Source organism: Canis aureus, chromosome 1 (genome assembly GCF_053574225.1).
Source record: "Canis aureus isolate CA01 chromosome 1, VMU_Caureus_v.1.0, whole genome shotgun sequence".
Lineage (NCBI taxonomy): Eukaryota > Metazoa > Chordata > Mammalia > Carnivora > Canidae > Canis > Canis aureus.
This window is the reverse complement of record NC_135611.1, coordinates 1,496,155-1,516,116: the sequence shown is the minus strand read 5'-3', so window position 1 is coordinate 1,516,116 and position 19,962 is coordinate 1,496,155. Positions and strand designations below refer to the sequence as shown.

The 19,962-nt window shown below is 59.1% G+C and overlaps 1 protein-coding gene and 2 long non-coding RNA genes across 11 annotated transcripts in view; 2 read left to right on the top strand and 1 right to left on the bottom strand.

Annotated features, from left to right (window-relative positions):
- Positions 1 to 5,778, top strand: part of ATP9B (ATPase phospholipid transporting 9B) — a 236,962-nt gene extending 231,184 nt beyond the window's left edge. For all 9 annotated transcript variants that reach the window (XM_077873965.1, XM_077873876.1, XM_077874054.1 and 6 more), the window contains 3 exons: positions 1,826 to 1,883; positions 2,563 to 2,766; positions 5,355 to 5,778. In XM_077873965.1, the coding sequence (XP_077730091.1) occupies positions 1,826 to 1,883; positions 2,563 to 2,766; positions 5,355 to 5,491 (399 nt within the window). In that variant the 3' untranslated portion in view covers positions 5,492 to 5,778. The remainder of the gene's footprint in view (positions 1 to 1,825; positions 1,884 to 2,562; positions 2,767 to 5,354) is intronic.
- Positions 1,057 to 9,071, bottom strand: LOC144299036 (uncharacterized). Its single transcript, XR_013365863.1, has 4 exons — positions 8,077 to 9,071; positions 4,066 to 6,090; positions 2,118 to 3,947; positions 1,057 to 1,492 (listed from the first exon to the last, which is right to left on the bottom strand). It is a non-coding gene; the product is annotated as an uncharacterized LOC144299036 (long non-coding RNA).
- LOC144299075 (uncharacterized) lies at positions 7,865 to 10,761 on the top strand. The gene is made up of 2 exons (XR_013365881.1): positions 7,865 to 8,987; positions 9,268 to 10,761. It is a non-coding gene; the product is annotated as an uncharacterized LOC144299075 (long non-coding RNA).
- Positions 10,762 to 19,962: the final 9,201 nt, after the last annotated feature.

Below are 19,962 nucleotides of genomic sequence, written 5' to 3'. Positions count from 1 at the left end.
TAATCTGTGTCTGCTTGGATATGGGAACTTTGACCTGGGCTCACATCGCTGAGCTGTCTTCAAACACCCCCCAGTTTATAAACCGACAATTATATAACATAAGTAGTATCGAAGAGATGTCAGCAAATGTAGCTACAGAGTAAATCTTTTATTTTACATCAAAAAATTATCTTTTAAAATATTAAAAGAAAATTAGCCATGTACTTAATTACCTCAGTGTTATCAAAGACCAAACACCTGCTAGTATCCAGCAAGACAAATGCACTTGGGAAATAGATACTGAGACATATACAGACATGTAACAGCTAAACTTTCCCGCCTTTTTAAAAATCATCATTGCCTTTTCATGATATCTGTTATGTGTGAACATTACTTTTCACATGTGTAGTAAGGACTCAGGTTCAGCCAGTGCTTCCCAGGAGGATGCTGGAAGGGCCACACCTGCCTTGTGGCTGCGTCTCTTGAAATGTTGTCACTCAACTCCAGGTAGATGAGGCTCCGATCCAGAATACTCTGGCAGTCGTCACAGCAACACACCCCAGCGCATCTCTTCCATAGCAGCTCGTTTCTCCTTGGTGGCATTTGGCAGTGCTTTCTGACTTAGGGACCACCTTCCCACCCTGGCTGTGAGCGCCTCTCCTATGCTGGGGAGGGCCCAGGGCACAGCAGAGCTTCAGACTCTAGCCATTTGGTGCTGACCCTTGAACACTGTGGGGTCAGTGACCACCCCCCCAACCCCTGCACGTCAAAAATCTGCATATCATTTTGATTCCCCAAACACATAAGTGGTGATGGCCTCCTGGTGATGGGAAGCCTCACCTACTCCATGAACATCTGATTATGTTGCATGTGTTCTATATTATATTCTCATGATAAAGTAGGCTGGAGAAAAAAAGTTAAGAGAACTTTTTTAAAAAAGCAAATACAGGGGCACCTGGGTGGCTCAGTGGTTGAGCATCTGCCTTTGGCTCAGGGCGTGATCCTGGAGTCCTGGGATCCAGTCCCGCATCGGGCTCCCCACGGGGAGCCTGCTTCTCCCTCTGCCTGTGTCTCTGCCTCTCTGTGTCTCTCATGAATAAATAAATAGAATCTTTAAAAAAAAAAAAGCAAATACATTAATAATACTGTATTTATTTTAGTTTTTAAAAATTCATATATAGGTGAGCCCACGCAATTCAAACCCATGTCCAGCACAGCTGCCCTGCAGCATGAACTTGTGGAAAGCACCAGACTTTTAGAGTTTTTTCATGTGTAAATGGAGACAACGTCTGCCCCGTCTGAGTGCTACAGTGCCCGAGAGGATTGATGCAGGAGTGTGACCGCACAGATCTGACCAAGGTCCTGAGGGTCCATCGTTCACATGGCTTCACCTGACAAGCACTGCCATGGAACAGGCCTGAGCAGTAGCAGCCCGTGTGGCTGGCAGTGGCTGGGTCTCCCTCTTGGGTGTGGATGACTTCAGGAGGGTGTACGCGTCCTTCATCTGGAGAAACTAGAAAGTAAATACAAGAATATTTGTTGCCAAGAAATAAGAAAGTCAAGGGAGTTATTTTGACGACGATACAAGTGTTTTCCCGCTAGTGCATTTCAGTGTTTGCAGACACACCTCAACTTCTGGGAGGCAGGGGGCACGTGGCTGTGGGCTGAGAGTTACCCAAGGGCAAGCGGAGGGCACCATGCTCTGGGCCACAGGTGCATGGGTGGGAAGGCCAGGCTTGGGGATCTAGGGGTCTTCTAGAAGTCACTCATAACTAGCTGCTAGAAAACCTGTGAGTCACACTGTTTTTGCACTCTGCTAACTAAGATATTCCACTGTTTACCCTAGGGGAGATCTTTGTCCTTCAAGACCTTCCTCGTCTGGGTGTTAATCAGTATTTACCAAGGTAAGAGGCCTGGACCGAAGGTTTCTTGTCTGCCCCTAGCAACGTTCTTTCCCCCCTCGGTTAAATTCCAGAAGCTTCAGGCTCCATCAGCAGCTGTCACTCCTGTTCATCTCCTAAAGCGATCTTCCAGCAGCTGGTCATCCACACCCCTTCATCACGCCCCTTCGCCTGTCACTGAAAAACTCACCGGTTTCTAATGAAATGCTAATCCAGAAAATTTTGCTGAGCACTTACCATGTTATGTGCCCCCGCAGCAGTTCCTGTCGCAGAGTGATGCCCAGACTTGGAGAAATCTCACTTAATGTAAACAGAAGTCATTAGCCATCCTCTGATGAGTGTTCCAGATAAATGAGAGATTGTTGAAATTGAATTAACAGATTAGATACTTTACATTGGAAGCATAATTACTTACAAAGAGGTGGCATGGCCTTTCCTCCAGATCTTGAAAGGTTCCTGGCCTCTCTGGTGCCACATCTTATCTTATTCATAATCCAGAACTTTAAATAAACTGTTAACATGAAGTGAGGGGGTGTCCCTAACCCCATATTTTCAAGTATGACTCTTGCCGGTTAGCCATGCCCCTAGTGTGTCCCCCAGCTGCCCGGTGCAGTGCTGGGTTCCCACCCCGGCAGGAGGGGCTGCCCCATCCAGGCCACAGTACCCCCGTCTTGTGTTGCAGGCGGCATCCTCATGTACGGGGCCTTGCTTCTGTTCGAGTCTGAGTTTGTGCATGTGGTGGCCATCTCCTTCACGGCCCTCATCCTCACGGAGCTGCTCATGGTGGCCCTGACCGTCAGGACGTGGCACTGGCTGATGGCAGTGGCTGAGGTCCTCAGCCTGGGCTGCTATGTGGCCTCACTCGCTTTTCTAAATGAGTATTTTGGTAAGTTGCTGTGGGAATCTTTTTTGTCTGTTACTGGTTTTTATACATTAGTTATTGTTACTTATTAATACACTGTCTTAAATTGCGGAGTGCAATAAAACCTACCTCAGATTGCTTCACTACACAAAAAGCTTCTTTTTGTGGAAAGATTAAACTCTTTGTAATATTTTATAAAATTCAGATTGTCACCGTCTTACCTCTTTAAAAGATGTACTGTTTCCAAAAATTATTTCCATAAGAGCTGCATTGTTTATCCTTCTTCCTAACTCACAAGCACTCCCAGGGTGGAGTCCAGGCCCACCTTTGGACACACCATAGTAATAGCTAAAGATGCCACCTCTGCATAAGGCCAGCTAGTTGTGGGCCCTTATCACCCTTGTGTGACTGATGCAGAGGCTGTGACTTCCACTACTTGGACAAAGTCCGTGCATCCCACAGGAGCAGCAGTGCTAGGGTTTGCGCCTCAGGGCCTTGTGACGTCAGCCTGTGGCCTGCCTCCCCACAGCTGGGAAAGCCAGGTCGCCTCCAGACAGCCCCTGGTCAGATCACTGTCTGTGCAAAGAAGCCCTTCCCTTAAACTCAGAGTAGTACGTCCCCATCACCTGCTGAGAGTGTCCTCAGGCAGAGGCCACTGCAGAAATGACTCACCCCGTGGAGGGTCCCACCAGCCTCATCGTGGCTCCCGGTGAGCCTGGCAGGGGAGCTGTGTCCAGGGGCGCAGAGCAGCATGTCTGGGAGGGACCCTGGGGAGAAGCACGCTAACACAGGATACGTAGCAGGAGGGGAAGTAAAGCCAAGGAGCCCTCCAGGAGGGAAACCGAGGTGAAGAGCCGGGTTTGGGGGTGAAATCCAGGGAGCCTGCACATTGCTCCAGGAAGCCTGCCCTCGGGCCACCAGAGTGCCCCAGAAAGACCCCACAGGAAAAACCCAGATTTGAAGTCCGCATGTCTGCAGGTAGAAGGGCCCGCCAGGGACAGTGACAGGATGCACGTCAAGACTCAGCTTCCTCAGTAACACAATGTTCCGTGAAGTCTGTGGGATGAGAATCGATACATCGCAGTGTTCATCCACTGTACCGCGAAAGCATCTCTGTCCTTCACACCAGAATGGTAAATCACAAAGTGAGTGTGTCTAGGCAGCTTTCAGCAGCAGGAATTGTGCATTTTGTTCCTTTGCTTTAACTGTAACATATTATAAATGGCGGAGACGTTGGGTGAATTCACACTTGAGCATCTACTCAATGGCAAATATATGGATAGAAAAATTTTAAAAAGGTAATGTACTAAAAGAAATACTCACTGGAGCGCCAGGGTGGCTCAGTTGGTTGAGTGTCTGACTTGGTTTCGGCTCAGGTTGTGATCTCAGGGTCATGAGATTGGCTTCTGCACCAGGCTTGTCACTTGGCGGGGAGCCTGCTGGAGATTCTGTCTCCCTCTCCCCCTGCCCTTTTCCCCCTCAAAAACAAAATGAAAGAGATGTTCACCCAAACATATAAAACAGCACTTAAGAAATTAGCTATTTTCAAAATACAATCTCTTGTTACTTTTCTTAAGAATATTTAGTATATTTTCCAGTAGGAGCACAACACACTGAGCATGGGAGAAATGTTGGTTTATTTTTATGGCATTTCATTTTAATATGTCTGTTTCCTTCATTTAGTAATATTTACAGAAATATTTCTGTAAATTTTATTTACAAAGCAAAATAATAAATTGGACAAACATACAAGTACTGCATCTGATCCGCTGCTAAAATGAAAAAAAGGCGAAATAGACATAAAAGTGAATTAGAAAGTGGCAAAGACAAACCGCAGTCACTTGGGGAGATCACCTTCCTCATTGTTTAAGTGCTGGAGGTTTAGGTGCAGGGGGCTCGGACATGCCTCCCCTTCCTGGCACCTGGAGTGTGGCCATGCGCATGCGGGTTTGTACTTTGAAAGTAAATCCCTTTGGAACCTTGAGATGTGGATCCGAAGGGAGGAGTGTTTGCAGATATGCTTTCACATGGCAGCCAGTTCAGTTATGCTTTAAAAACTCATGTGTGGACAAGCAGTTGGAAAACAGTTTCAGGGTTTTTTGAAATATGGTGAAATCCAGACCATCTGCCACCCTCTGTGGTCTGGGACATACTCGGGTCGGCCATGTGTGTGTAAAATCTGTGAGTCCTGCCAAGTGGCCAAGTGGATCCCCCGTTGTGCTAAGAGTGAAGGGCTTCTGCCAGTGGTAGGAGCACCCCTGGGACTTGGCTCTTGCCCCCACCTCTTCCATGGAAAGTCACAGAGCCAGGCTTTGTTGGGAGAGCCCACGGACCAGCCCCAAACGGCCTCTCAGACCCAGCACTGCAGCTGCGGGAACCTCCACCACCCAAGGGTGTCTGAGGACGTCATACACAGTCTCTAATACTTTGGTGTAATTTTTTATTCTGTTAAAAGAACTTACTACACCTGGTACGCAGGTGTGGTAAGGGCCACCTGAGTCCCCGCGCCGCCTGGCAGTGACGCAAGGAGGCGGCTGCCTGCGGCCTTGGGCCTCAGGGGCCTGTGGGCGCCTCAACCGCCTCTTACACTTGTTTCCGTGTCCTGCCTGCAGATGTTGCCTTCATCACGACCGTGACCTTTGTGTGGAAAGTGTCAGCCATCACCGTGGTCAGCTGTCTGCCACTCTACGTCCTAAAGTACTTGAAGCGGAAGCTATCCCCGCCCAGCTACTCCAAGCTCACGTCCTAGGGCACGCAGGATCCACTCCACAGCTTGGGGCCTGCAGGGGTGCAAGGAGGCAGGAAGGGGCTGGAGCCTGAGAGGAGAGGCGGCTGGGCCGGGCAGATGCTCCTGATCCATGCAGGGGACACATCCCCTTTCTGGTTCTTTCCTGGTTTTCAAAATTTAATTTTCATATCAAACTACTTGAGTTTCTACCAAAATGAGCCCTAATTATCTCACTATTACTGTAAAGCATTCCTCGTACTCTGGGCATTCTGAGAATTAACATGAAAGTTTATTTAAGATTCTGTAAATTCAGACTCTTTGTTTGACATCATGATGTACAAAGCCATTTCTCCTTGACTAAAAATCTGGAGGCTAAGGGCAGCACACATGTCACTGCTGCTGCCCGGAGCCAGGGCGCTGGCTTCCTCGGGGCGTGGCTGTGGTCGGTCAGGGATGGGCCTCCCCTCGGTGAGGCTGCTGAGCTCACACAACTACGCCGCACCACACTCGGATGGTTGGGCACTGCTGGATGGGGGCTCGTGTTCGCAGAGTCACACACGTCCCGCCCTGGCATGGAAGTGGGTGCCAGTGGTCTTATGCACTCCCAGTGCCTGGGTGTCCTGTCAGGACACAGATGCCTTCGGTCTCCCAGCCACAGTCCTGACACCCGTGGGATGGCTCTTCCGTGGGTTCAGAGGGGTCCCCTCGCTACATGGAGCACCCTGGGTGTCATGGTGGGTCATGCACTGCTGTGGCCACTGCATACCCATGCCACATCCTCCCCTGGGAGCATGTGGGATGGTCTCTCAGCAGGGCCGAGGGGGATTGGAGGGGATCCCCCATTTCCTGAGGTGGATGCCATGCCAGGAGATCCCTGACGGTCCTTGGGGAGGTGGTGCTGGGGCCTCGTGGGTTCCCTGGGCACGGAGCGAGCCTAGGGACACCTGCACAGATCCCCACCAGCTGCCGGGTGTCACTGTGTCAGGGCGTGGAACCCATGGGGTCCTGAGGTCCCCGCCCCGGCAGGGGTCTGCCATCCTTGCAGCACCAGGCCTGGGAGGCAGCCGTTGTCCCCAAAGCGGCCTTGGCGTTGCCCAGTTCACCCAAGTTGTCAGTGACCCAGAAAGACAAGTCACCAGGATGTCGGGAAGAGCATGCCTTGGAGGAACTGTGGACAGACGGCCAGGAGCCCATGGTGATAGGGACTGTAGACAGCCAGCCAGGTGCCCAAGGCGACTAGACAGACGGCCAGGAGCCCAAGGTGACTATAGAGAGCCAGCCAGGTGCCCGAGGTTAGCAGACGATGGTGGGACCCGGCCCGACATTAGTCCCCAGGCGGGAAGACGGCCCCGTCCACACTAGCATCAAGTTGCACTGTGTCCCCACTGGAGGGAGGTCACTGTCGTCCCCCCCCCCCCCCCCCCGCTCCACTGCAAGCCGTCCTGAGGCTGTCACGCCACAATGGAGTGACATCTCCCCGCATGCTTGCGGGGACGTGCGGGGTGACAGGCCCTCCAGACAAGGTAGGTGGCAGGCTGCCCCATCCCTGCTGGGTCCCCAGCTCCTCCCGGGACCGAGGAGGCAGCAGGAGGGAGGGGGCGCTGGGCCAGGGGTGCAGAGGGAGGGACTGGCAGTCAGGACAGGCGCAGCGTGAGGGTTCAGACCCACTTCTGCGGAGGAGAACTGGAGAGGGGGTTATGTGAGGAGGTGCCAAGTGGTTACCCCCAGGGCCTCCCAACCGCCAAGGCTCCGGATGGGGTGCGTAGAGGATCGCCCGGGGGCAGGCTGGCAGGCCGTCCCCGTCCCTCCACAGTTGTCCAACTGCAGACGTGTGAGGAATGAGTGTCTCTGACTCTGGAGGCTGAACTGTGTCCACCGAGCAAACGCGGCCCCCAGAGCGGACCTTCTGTTCCTTGCTGCTTGGGCCCCGCAAAGGGCCCCCCCCCAGGCAGGTGGGAGGGTCTCGGAGCACCTGCCCCGACCTGCCGTCCTTCCCTGGCTCCGGAAGCACGGACACGAATGGACATCGAGCAGGGACCCCAACGAGGAACAGACCCTACCTGTGGGAGGGCGGCCAGAAACCCCTGCACCCAGGCCTGAGGCCCCGGGACCCCTCTTGCCCCCACTACCGCCCCCCCAACCCCCGCATCACCTTGAAGCCCAGGAAAGGGCCCTGCTGTCAAGGGATGCAGGTCAGAGCTGCCACTCCAGACCCTGTTCCCCTGGCCCCTGGCCCCCCTACCCCATCTCCCCATCACTGTCCCCTGGTCCCCCTGTCCCCTCCTCCCCTGCTTCCCATCCCCCGTCCCCCGACCCCCTGGCTCCTGCTCAGCGGCACATCTGATGCCCACGCGCCCTGGACACACCAGAAGTTCTCGTCGGTGGGACCTGGAGCCCCTGCTCAACCGGCAGGCCCTAGGCCCCCAGACCCGTCCTTCTGCCTGCCCCACGGTGTGACCACGTGCCCCCAACACAGCAAACCCAGTCCAACGGCTGGACCCCAAACAGATGCCACCCCCACTACCCTCCTCAGGCTCTGAGCATGAGAAAACGCACCAAAGGCCCCCTGACCCGGGTCACCTCCCTTGACCCCAGCATGTGCCCACCTGAGAAGCGCCCACAGTCAGTACCGGTGACCACGTAGGTCACTCTGCACAGCCCAGACTTCATCCAGGACCGTCAGGTTCTGTCCTGGGAGTTCGGGGTGGGAACAGAAGAGAAGCAGGGGGCACGGGGCTGGGTCTGGCCTCTGTGGGGAGACAGACACCCCAAGTTTAGGTCCGTGTGGGTCACGTCACCTCCCCACCCCCAGCTTTGCAAAGAGACCGTGCAGTCCTTGGGGCAGCGCTGGCCTGGTCCCCATCCCGAGACAGCGGCAGTCACCTGATGCCTCTGACAGCCTGGGGGAGACGGGTAGAGAAACCAAGCGTGGGGGAGCACAAGGGGTGGGGCTTCCCTGGAACCTGGGAGGGCAAGACACGCCTTCTTGCACTTAGCCCACATCTGAGGTGCACGAATGTCCAGCCCACCAACCTCCCCAGACTGCGGGTGACAACCTGAGGGTCACCGTGTGCCCACCCAGGTGAGCATCGGCAGCGGGGCCAGCAGGACAGGCCCGGGGCACCTCCCTCCCCAACTGCGCCCCCTGCCTTGGTCGCCCTGTGACCCCCGCAGCCCGGGCTCTGGGGTCCCCGGAGGACCTGTGGCCAGGTCCCCACGCCACGGAGCCTGTAAGACGCGGCCGCCATCTCCCCCTGAACAGCAACCACCTCAGCGCCTGTCAGTGCTTTTGGGTGTGATTTCAGAAGATTCCAGAAGGTGGTGCTAGAAGCCAAGGAGTGGCACCCGGCGGGTCCTCCGCGTCCCAGCTGAGCTGCGGGCTCCTCGTGGCTGTCAGCTGCGCTGGGATGTCCAGGTTCAAGGACTGAAGAAGCCCCACCGTGGCCAGGCCATCTGTATACATACAGCGCCTATCTTGCCTGAATGGGAGCCACGGACCCCTTCGTGGTAGACACAGGTGAGAGGCAGGGCCTGCCGGTGGAGCGGGGGCTCCGGGTCCCACCGACGAGACCTCCTGGTGTGTCCAGGGTGCGTGGGCATCTGACGTGCCACTGAGCAGGAGCCAGAGGGTCGGGGGACGAGGGATGAGAAGCAGGGGAGTGGGGACAGGGGGACCAGGGGACAGGGGGACAGTGATGGGGAGATGGGGTAGGGGGGACGAGGGCCAGGGGAACAGGGTCGGGGGAATAGGGTTTGCATCCTTCTTCTAAGTCCTACACGCTCATAATTCATTGCAGAATTCCCCAGAGCCCGTGTCAGGCCACTGGAAAGAAGCCAGGGGTGCCGAGCAGTTCTCAGCTCCCTCTGGGGTCCACCTGCGCTCCAGGTGACCCCGCGGCCCCAGGGGTGCTCTGCACACACGGGTGACTACACCAGCTGCGGTCCGCCAGCGGCCCCCTGAAGGCCTCCCCTCCTGTCCGCCCAGCGCGGAGCACCCCTGAGACATGCCCACCGCCCCGCCCGTCCCCACCTTGCAGGTACATGGCTCCGCAGGGAGCACCCGGGCCCGTGGTCACGGGGCCAGGCCAGGCTGGAGAGGCGGTGAGAGTGGACCCCCCCACCCCATCCTCCCCATGCAGGCTGGGACCCAGGCTCTGAGCGTGGCCCCCTGCCCCCTGGGGCCACCCGGCCTGGGAGGCTGCAGGTGCATCCTGTCCGCTCCGGGGCCCGACGTCAGGGCTCAGAGTGCCCAGGGCTGAGCACCCTCGGGGGCAGCTGCTTCCTGCTGCTTGGCGCTCTGGTGCCCGGGGCCTTCTTGTCTTCGTGGCCCCACGCGTGACTCCGTCCTCGTGCATGTCGACTCCCCGCATGTCCGTGTCCCTCCTCCCCCTCAACGAGGACAGTTGTGTGAGGGCCACCCGTGCTAGGACAGCCTCCTCTTCCCTAAATCCACCTGCCAGGTTCCTATTTCCAGATACCGCTGCGTCCCGAGGTTGTGGGGACAGCACGCAGCCTGCGCAGGGTTCGGCCCAGGACACCGTGGTGCTACCCTGGAAATAGTAACGAGTGTCATACGCCGCGCCCCCGTCCTCCCCTCCGGAGGTCCCAGCCAAGCGGGAAGGTGGTTTGCAGGTGAGGACTGGGCCTCGCGTGCAGAGTCGCTGTGCCCACGCCCCTGCCCGGAGCCCCGCTGGGCTGTGCCTCCAAGGACCGGTGCCGAGCGACGTGAGAAGCCTGCACGCTCCCGCGGAGACATGGAGGTGCATGTGGTGGGCTCGCGAGCATCATGGGCGAGGCTGGAGTGACCGCAGGGTGCGGGGCAGCACCGCCCACCCTGACCATCATCACCGCGGGCCGTCCGCCTGGCCCTGGCGCCTGGACTCGGTCTCAGGTGTCTTTCTGGGCTTAGTGGCACGCTCTGTCTTGTCGCCGTGACTCAGTTTCTCCCCATGGCTCCCGAGGCGAGCAGCCACATCTCAGAAGAGATGGAGGCACAAGCAGGGTTCTCAGAATGTCTGGAGGCTGTTATGATGCCAAACACCCTTGGGTTCCTGGCCAGGAGCGGGGGACACGGCACTGGCCCCTGTCCTCCTCGAGCAAGAGCTAAAAGGTGGCCTCACCGCAGGGCTTACCTTTCCAGGGTCGTGGGGTGGGAGAGCCCGTGGCCCATCACCAGCACACCTGTCCCCGTACAAGTGTCCACATAGCGCGGATTCTGTGGGAATTAGCTCTGTCCACAAGACCCACATCGCCACCTTCCAATTACACGTCAAACCCCAATATCTCTCTGACATGCTTTTAATTGTCTGTATTTCTCTGTTTTTCTCAAAATAGTCCATCTAGGTCGGGACGCTAACGTCGCCCCACGGGCCCCAGGGGACAGCCACCAGGGTTCCTAATTAAAGTGGTTACAGATAAAGGCCCATCAGCTCCGTGCTCGGGGAAGGCTGAGCTCGTGGGAACCAGGCATGTCGGGGGGGGGGGGGGGGGGGGCTGCACCTTCCCACAACCATCCTGCTCCCCGGCTGGGTTCTGGCAGGTTCCATGGGCTGGCGTCCCCACGTGGAGGTCACAGGCGCGGGGGGGTGGAGGTGTGGATGCCATGGGCTCTGGAGGCCCCAGTGAACCAGCTGCAGGCCCGGCTCTCAGCTGACCTGTGTCCCTGGCCCTGAGCCCTGGGCCAGCCTCGCGGGGCTGCGTCACATGGCCAAGGAGACCAGCGGCGGGGGCAAGGGGGCCCTGGGGGCTGAGGATGGGGGGCAGACGCTGGCCGGGTCCTTGGATCGCGGGGTTCACTTCCTCCCCCTCCCACCACCCTGCAGAGGGCAGCGGCTGATGCTGGATGCTGGGGACACTACTGTACCGGGGCGACGTGTGCCCACGTCCTGGGGAACACATAGTCCCCTCTCGGATCTGACAGGGTTGGTTCTAGGGCGGCTGCAGCAAACGACCTCGGGCGGGTGGAGAAAACACCACGTCCTGGAGATCAGAGGCCCACATGGGCGCAAGTCCAGGAGCCCAAGCTCCAGAGCACCATCCACCCGCTGCCCCCCCCCCACTGTCCCTACTGCCCCCTGCCATCCCCAGCCCCCTGCTGTCCCCTCCCCTGGCCCTGCTGCCCACCCCCACCCCACCCCTATCCCCACTGCCGTCCCCACCTCCTGCTGTCCCCACTGCCGTCCCCGCCAGCCCGGAGCCTCTGTCCCCATGGCCCCCACTCCAACCCCTTGCCTCCCTCTCTCCAGGACCTGATGGCACTGGGCCTGGCCCAAGGTCCCTGCTCAGTCCCTCCCGCCAGGAGCAGCAATGGGACATCTTGCCATTGTGACCCAGGCGGGGGGAGTCCATGCAGTGCTCACGAGCCTCACTTTGCTCCTCACACTTCTTTTGAGTGTCCCCCAGGAGTCCTCTCAGCCTGAGAATTGGGGGCCGGCCCTAGTGACCAGGTTGCCCTTGGGCCCCACAAGACAGAACGCCAGAGCCAGGGTGCAGGGCCTGTCGATTTCCCAAAGGAGCATTCCCTCTGGAGGGGTGACCCAGGGCAGACAGGAAGCAGCCCGCTTCTCCCCATGGGCACCCCCAGCTCACAGGGCAGCCCGTTGGGGGGGAAGGGGTTGGGGGCCCCCTCCTGCCCCGCTTGACCACCTGGCACCCCAGTGGGGTTGGAGTGGCAGCAAGACCGGCATCGTTTGTACAGTAGAGACGTGAGTGCGGGAACAGAACCCACAGGGGACGAATGGGTGGGTGTGGTGGTAGCACAGCAGGAAAGTCCTGTCGGGGGACCTGCTGTCGCAGGGAGAAGCTTGGTGCAGGTGGCCGTTGGGTACAGGGTCGTGCTGAGCGGGTAGGTGTGAGGCTGTGAGCAGGGAGATGTCCAGACACGGCAGCTCAGTGGGTGGGGGTGCAGGAGGCCAGGGGCCCACCGGGACCCACCGTGCACCTGCAGCCGTGCACCTGCCACCGTGGGAAAGCATGGTGGCTCCTCACGGGCCACCCGAGCTCAGCACCTGACTGCAGCGTGTCCTCCAGGGGCTGAAAGCCGGGGGTTGGGGGTCTTGGGGCCCCCGTGCCCCACATTCCGTGCTCACAGCCACAGATGAGCGGGCAGCCAGGGTGGCATCCACATCCAGCACAGTGTGCCGCCTTGAGCAGGAGGGATTTGTGCTGCGACACGGGGGATGCCACAGGTCACTCAGGGGAGGGCCGAGGGGCAGGGGCTGGGGCGGCCTTAGTTTGGGGGGCAGGGTGTGAGTCCGCAAGGGAGGGGCCATGGCCGGTCAGGTCACAATGGTATCAAGGTATTGAGTGCTGCCACACTGCGCCCGAACTGGTGAAGATGGCAGGTGTCTGCGTCCGTTCTGGCACAATTTTAGCCACAGTCGGAGACCCATCAGGGTGCCGTGGGTCCCGTGGGTGCCCCCACTGCCCGGAGCCTGCCCCAGGAGCTCAGAAAGGGTCCCTTCTCCCCCAGGGGGCGCTGCCCACCATCCGCTGTGGCCCGGTTCCCTCCCAGGGGCTCTGCCACCGCAGGGGGCCTGGGTCCATTGCCACCCTGGCCAATGCCCCTTCCTGTTTCTGAGAAGAGGCTGCAGCACGCTTGTAAAAACGTGCCATGGCCTGGACAGCGGGCAGCTCTCATGTGGCGTTGTGATGAGTTACGTGTAAATGAATCAGAAGCACATGGATTAAATTTCCCTTGATACTCACTCTGGTTTAAAAATTAACGGAAAAAAGTGCCTGGCAAAGTTCGTTTAGGACTTTACTGAACCAAAAACACTTTAAAAGTAGTTTGGGAGATGAGCGCACCCATGTGGAGGCTGGGCACCCTGGGGTCAGAGCGGGTGGGGGTGCGGGTCCCCGCAGAGCGTCCATCGTCCCTCGCGGGAAAGAGGAAGTGGCTTAGAGTCGAGGAAGGAAACTAAGAGCAGCTTCCATGTGTCAGGCTGGAGGCAAGTGAGTCACTGGCGCTGTTCCAGCGGCTGAGGGAGGAAAGTCTTACGATTGCTGCCCTGAGAACACATGTGAAGACGCAGGTGCGAACCCCAGGTACCCCCAGAAACGACAGGTGTTCCCGACTGTCCACACACCAGGCGATGATGAGGGCCCAGGCCGGTGGACCAGACTGCGTGTGACCCCGGGCAGCCCCCCCCCTTGCAGCTGGAGCCCCAGGGCCCTACTGTCGGGCTGCTGAGCAGGGAAGCTGAGGCCACGGAGCCCGCGCCCCCTCGCCTACCGCTCGCCGACACCTCTAACACCCTGGGGCAGTGGGGGGGTGGCTCCTGGAACCTGCAGTCGCCTGGGGCAGGGGTGGGGCCGGGGGCCGGGGCGGGCGGGGAGGGGGGGCTCAGGGCAGGCCCTGCCTCTCCAGCTGGCCTGGGAGCTGGTGCCGCCGTGTGTGCACAACTGACACGGCCATACCCGCACGCACCCCGTGTCAGCTGAGCCCCAGGGAAGTTGGGGGTTGCGCCAGGCCTGGGTGGACACAGAGTGAGGCCAGGGCTGCTCAGCGTCCACACCGCCTACCTCCTGTGTCCTGGGGGCCTGTTTACCCTTCGCCCACCCCGAAGCAGGGCCCCATCCTGTGTCCAGCCATGGTCGGTTGCCATGTCTTCTGCAGGTGGCTCTCTGCGCCTGGGGCTCCTGCAGCTCTAACCTGACCGAGCAGTGGAGACATTGTCCCCTCCAGCAGGGGACACAGTGCAGGGTAGGCGTCTAGGCCCCGCCAGTTGGGACGCTCCCACCGCACCCTGGCACAGCCCCTGACTGGCTCTCCTCCAGGCCGGCCTCCATGGAGGTGCCTGGGAGCCACGGGCCTGCCCTACGGGCCCAGAGGGAGAGAGCACCCCTCCGTGGGTGCATGAAGCCACATGCACTGTGGGCCTGGCTTCGAGGTCCCTGGGCACAGGGGCAGGTGGGCACGGGTGCCCGGGGTGGGGGCGGCCCCTGGAAGGGAATGACAACCACCTGGTTTCTGCTGGTTCCCCGACAACGCAGTAACACGTGACCGCAGACCCACAGGAATGTCATCCCATCACAGTTCCCCGCAGGGCCCCCTCTGCAAGCTCCAGTAGGGCCATCCGCGTCCCCACCAGGTGCCCAGCCCCTGCTCCTTGTCATGCGACCTTCTCCCTGCAAGTCTCTTCTCTGGCAAGGAGGACCCAGGTCACGTGGCTCGGGACCCGCCTTGATGACCTCCTCTTAATAATCACACCTGCATAGACCCTGTTTCCAAATACGGTCCCGTCCAGGGAGATCTGGGTCAGGACTGCAACACATCTCTTTGGAGGACACAGTCCAACCCAGGACCACGCTGCTCGGAAATGATGAAACATGCTGAGCGACTAGTAGGATGTGATGTGATCAGACACCGCCGCCTCAGTCCCCGCCCGCAGGGCTGAAGACCTGCCTGGCGCCCGTGGGTGTGGACAGGGGCCTCGTGGGTGTGCGGTAGGAGCCATGGGTGTGGGGTAGAGTGGGGGCCCCATGGGTTGGGGGCCCTGCAGGTGTGTGATGGGAGCCATGGGTGTGGGGTGGGGGCCCCGTGGTTTTGGATGGGGGCTCCGTGGGTGTGGGGTGGGCACCCCGTAGGTGTGAGGTAGGGGCCCCATGGGTGTGCAGTGGGAGCCGTGGGTGTGGGGTGGGGTGGGGGCCCCTCAGGTGTGTGACGGGAGCTATAGGTGTGGGGTGGGATGGGGGCCCTCTGGGTGTCGGGTGGGGGCCCCATGGGTGGGGGTTGGGGGTCCGTGAGTGTGGGGTGAGAGCCATGGGTGTGGGTAGGGGCCCCGTGGGTGTGGGGGTGCCCCGTGGGTGTGGGTGGGGTGTTCAGAGGGGCGGCTGCGCAGAAGCCACCTGCTGGGGAGCTGCTGACCTGCTCCGGGGAAAGGGCAGGATGTCACTTAAATCAAAAGCAACCCTTTAAAGCCTCTGGGATCTGTCCTAAGGGCAAATGGCAAATGGAACATCCACTGAAGAAAATCCGAGCGCATCCCTAGGGGAGACAAGAGGAGCTGGTGTGGGAACCCAGACCCGCCCCCAGCTCGATAAGCAGACCCCTGCCCAGGCCCAGCGGGGGGCTCCCCCCTGGAGGAACAGGGCTGTGGGCTCCCCACGTTGGTCCCCGGGACCAATACCAGAGGCCAGACACGGGACTGGGGGTGGCAGTAGACATCACCAAAATAATCCAGCCAGTCACTAAACAAGCAAGTGAGTGACAGTAACCGGCCCCAGATGGGGGGCAGAACCCAAAGTCGCTACAATATATGATCTAAAATGTCCAGTTTCCGATGAACAACTAGGAGGCGTGTGGAGGAGCAGGAAAGCATGACACACGCGTCGGGAAGAAAGCAGGCAGGGAAGCTGCCCGGGAGCTGCCAGATGTTGGGCTTCACTGAGGAGGCCCCAGGCTGCCTGGCCACATGCAACAACCGTTGCCTCTGGGGAGGGGACGGACCGATGGCGGTGGTGGTGCGTGAGGGAGGAGTCCCAGTGATGGGTGGAAACAAGAGCAGGTTTACGGGCAGATGGCTCAGAAGGTCAGACACTGAGAGCGGGGGACGAAGAGCAAGGGCAGATATGGGGGCTTGGAGGAACCAGGAGCGCCGGCTGTGGGTGGGCATCCAGGGCTGTGGATGTCACAGTTATCCGGGACACGTGGCGGGTGGGACCTCTCGGCGGAGATAGTGCCGCAGGCGGCGCGTTCCAGGTGCTCAAGGGGAGAATGCACCCACCAACCCAGAATGCTCTCAGCGACAAACCCGTCGTCAGAAATGGGGGGAACGGGGTCTGTCCCAGCACCGCAGAACAGACCCGCTAGACGATGCTCCGCAGGCTGAAAGCAAACGACCCACATGGACGCCAGGGTCCCACCACGACATGGGCTGCCCATAAAGGGGATCACGTCCTTTGACACACACGTGGAATGCTTCTCCTTTCTTCTATAACCAATTTAAAAAGCAACTGTATAAAACAATGTGTCTGCAACATAACGCCAGGCCCGTGATTAAGAGAAATGTGAATACGCATCACATGTTCGCCAATAACGACACGACAGAAGTAAGGAAATGCATCCCGATGGCAAAGTGATGATATTACAGGGTGTCGTTGGGTTCGTGGCATTAGGACTTATAGCGTATGTGACAGTCTCGTAAGAAACGGAAAGGGAATAACCCCCCAGGACTGGTGTTCACGCCCATCACTGGGGTGAAGCTGCTGTAAATCTCAAGTTGACCGCGATTAAAACGCTACATCAGAAGAGTCACAGGCACCCGGGGGCTCAGTGCACTGAGCATCAGACTCATGACTTGGGCTCAGGTTGTGATCTCAGGGTCCTGGGATCAGCCCTGAGTGGGGCTCCCTGCTCAGCGGGGGTCTGCTTAGGATGCTCCCCCTCTATCCCTCCTCCCCCTGAACGCATGTGCTCAAACTCTCTCTCCTCCTCTCTTTATCTCTCTCAAATAATAAATAAATGAATCTTTTAAAGAAGTAGGCCCTTACCATTTACAAAAAAAAAAAAAAAAAGATGAAGGGAGAACAGAAGGACCAGAAAGACAGGAGAAAAGCAGAAAACAAAAGAGTAAAATGCAGCAGGTGTGAATCCAACTCTACCAATGATGACATTAAATGTAGATCAATCGAAGGAGCCGATCAAAAGGCACATTGTCAAGTGGGCAAAAGCCAAGCCAACAAACGAAAGCCCCACAATCCAACAGGAGACGCTCTGTGGGTTCAAGGAGCAGATGGACTAACGGGGTGGAAAGCGATGAATTGTACAAAGCGCAGCCAGACGGGAGCTGGAGAGGCTTGTACTGATGTCAGACAAGATGGATTTTTACCCCCAAAAAGTGTAATTAGAGATGAAGAGGGGTGTTTGCTAATGAGAAAAGGGAATCCATGAGGAAGATGCAACAGAGCTCGGAAATATGGGAAACAAAGCTGAGGAAAAGAAAACGGAGAGTGGAGCGGCAGTAGCTGGAGACACGAGACCCCACTCTCCACGCGGCTGTGCGCAAACCAGCCAGACCTGGCGCCGTGCGCGGGCACTCCACAGGCAGAGCAGATCCGTGTCCTTTCCAAGGCGATGGAATGTTCTCCGGGCTAGAAGCCAACCGGCAGCTGAGGCCATCACAGTAGGCACAGTAGGCTCCGGGACCAGGACCTGGGCAGGGGAGGGGAGGAGGCTCTGGACTTGGCCACATGCAGGTGGGGAGGGAGGGCTCCATCCTAGGAGGTGGGACCCGGGACAGAGCCTGGCTTCCTAGGCCGGTGGGGCGGGGTGGGGGGCACACAGATGGCAAAGACCCTCAGGTGCCACGCCGAGCAGTCTGCCTTTGTCCGTGATGTCTCTGCAAGGGCCCAGTGCAGGAAGTGGCCTGACTCACTGATGATGGGGGCTTTAGACCTGGTACTGGTGCTGACTGGGTGCCCAGGCCGAGTTCCGGCGGGGCAGCTGATGAGACAAGGCCTCTGCTGTGTCCTAGGGAAAGGGGGGATTGAAGAGATAAGTCTGTAAGTCAATGTGCAGGGTAGACTCTCAGACCCCAAGTTCATGGGTCTCTAAGAATACCTGACACAGGTGTGTAATCAAAGGGAATGCCTTTCTCAGCTCCAGGGAGCTCTGAGATGTCGCCACACTGGCGTTTTAAAAAATCTCAGCAGTTTACTTAAAAGTCCAGAACCCCTCCGTGGTTCTGATTCCTTAATAACGCCGATCTCCGCGCTCGGGCTAGGGGTCAGTTTCCCCAACACACCTGCCTGGGTGCCTCCTCCCTGTGGGTTAGAACCTTCACCTGCCAGGAAGCTCGCACATCTGCCCCTGGGGAGCAGCTGGAGGCTCAGTGTTCCTTCAGGAGGGGGTTCAGTGGCCCCTGGGATGGCTTCCCATATGCATCCGGCAAGAATGGAGCACTCACACTTGACTCGCAGATGTCTGGGGTGAAACTGAGGGGCAAGAAGTGGCACCTGGTTGCCCAGCTGAGTAATAGGAGCAAAGTGGGGAGTGAGACAGTTGCCCAGGAGCCTCTACCCTGCAGCAGTGCCCCAGATGCTCCAGAGGATGGAACATCCCAGCTACCCCATCCCAGGGCAGATGGGGCTCACTCCTGCAGGGCCTGAGCTCTGGGAGGCTCTCCTGACCCCAAGGGTCCCCCAGGGTGGGCAGGGAGCACTCCAACAGGGCCTGAGCTCCGGGGGCCCCCTGACCCACAGCACAGGGCCTGAGCTCCGGTCCCCAACGGCCCACAGCACTGGAACTTGGACACAGAGCCCAGGCTGCGGGATCCCCGTCTGGAGAGGAGCCTGAGTGGGTGGACGTCCAGGGCGCTCCGGGAGCGAGGGTCCAGCGGCCAAAGGGCCTTGGAGAATGGTGAGCTCCTCTGGGTGTATTCGCCCCAATAATCCGCAGAAACAACAGTCACCTAAAAATAGTCTTGTTTTCTGTCCTAAGCTCCTTTTAACTTCGTTAGTCATCACCAGCCCTTAAAATAAAACCCGGGTAGCGTCTCTCGGGCAGCAGCTATAAACACGGCCCAGAGGAGGCTGAGGGCGCGAGGGGCGGAAGGGGCGCAGGGGCCGCGGCCCGGGCCGGACAGGGGCCCGCGGTGGCCGCAGGAGCGCCCCAGGCCTACACGGGGGCGCGCGGGCCTTGGAGCCGCCGCTGCCTCCGGAACTCCCTGCGCCCTGGCACGCCGCCACCGTGGGCCCGGCAACGGCATTAAACACAGGGAAACAGAAGGGGATTCCGTCACCGGGCGGGGAAGAAGGAGGGCATTGAGACCAGACAGGAGGGAGCGCTTCGGGACGGGGAGGGGGATGGGGGGAGACGAGGAAGAGGGGGGCGGGGAGGAAGAGGAGGCGAGGAGGGAGGGGAGGGGAGCCGAGGAGGAGGAGAGGAGGGTAGCAGAACAGGAGGAGGGAGGGGGAGACTTAGGAGACGGGGGAGGAGGGGCCGGAGGAGCCCCTGGGTCAGGCGGGCTGGGCTCCAGGTTCAGGAGGTCCGGCCGGGCGCGCGTGAGAATGAGTGAGGGGCGGACAGGCGGGCAAGGGGGTCCGCTCATCTTCCTACAACCGCCAGACCTTCCTGCCCCCGCCCCAGGTGCGCCGCTAGCAGCTCCCGCCGCACCACCTGGGGGAGGGCGGGGCGAGGGCGGGGCGGGCCTGGCGCCCCCTGGCGGCCTCCGACGCGGGACGCGCTCCCCCCCCCGCCCCAGCCTCTGCGTCTGGAGGGCGGGGCCCGCCTGGGGCATCCTGATAGGGTTCCCCCCGGCCTCGGGCATCCTCGTGGGGTCCCCCGGCTTCAGCATCCTCGTGGGGTCCCCTTGTCCTCAGGCATCCTGATGGGATTCCCCCGGTCTCAGGCATCCTCCTGGGGTCTTCCCAGGTTCAGCATCCTCGTGGGGTCCCCCCAGCTTTGGTATCCCCCCGGGTCACCCTCTCCCTGGGCCCAGTTCACCCGCGGGAGCGGATCTACAGGTGGGGACACCTGACCGCCACCCAGA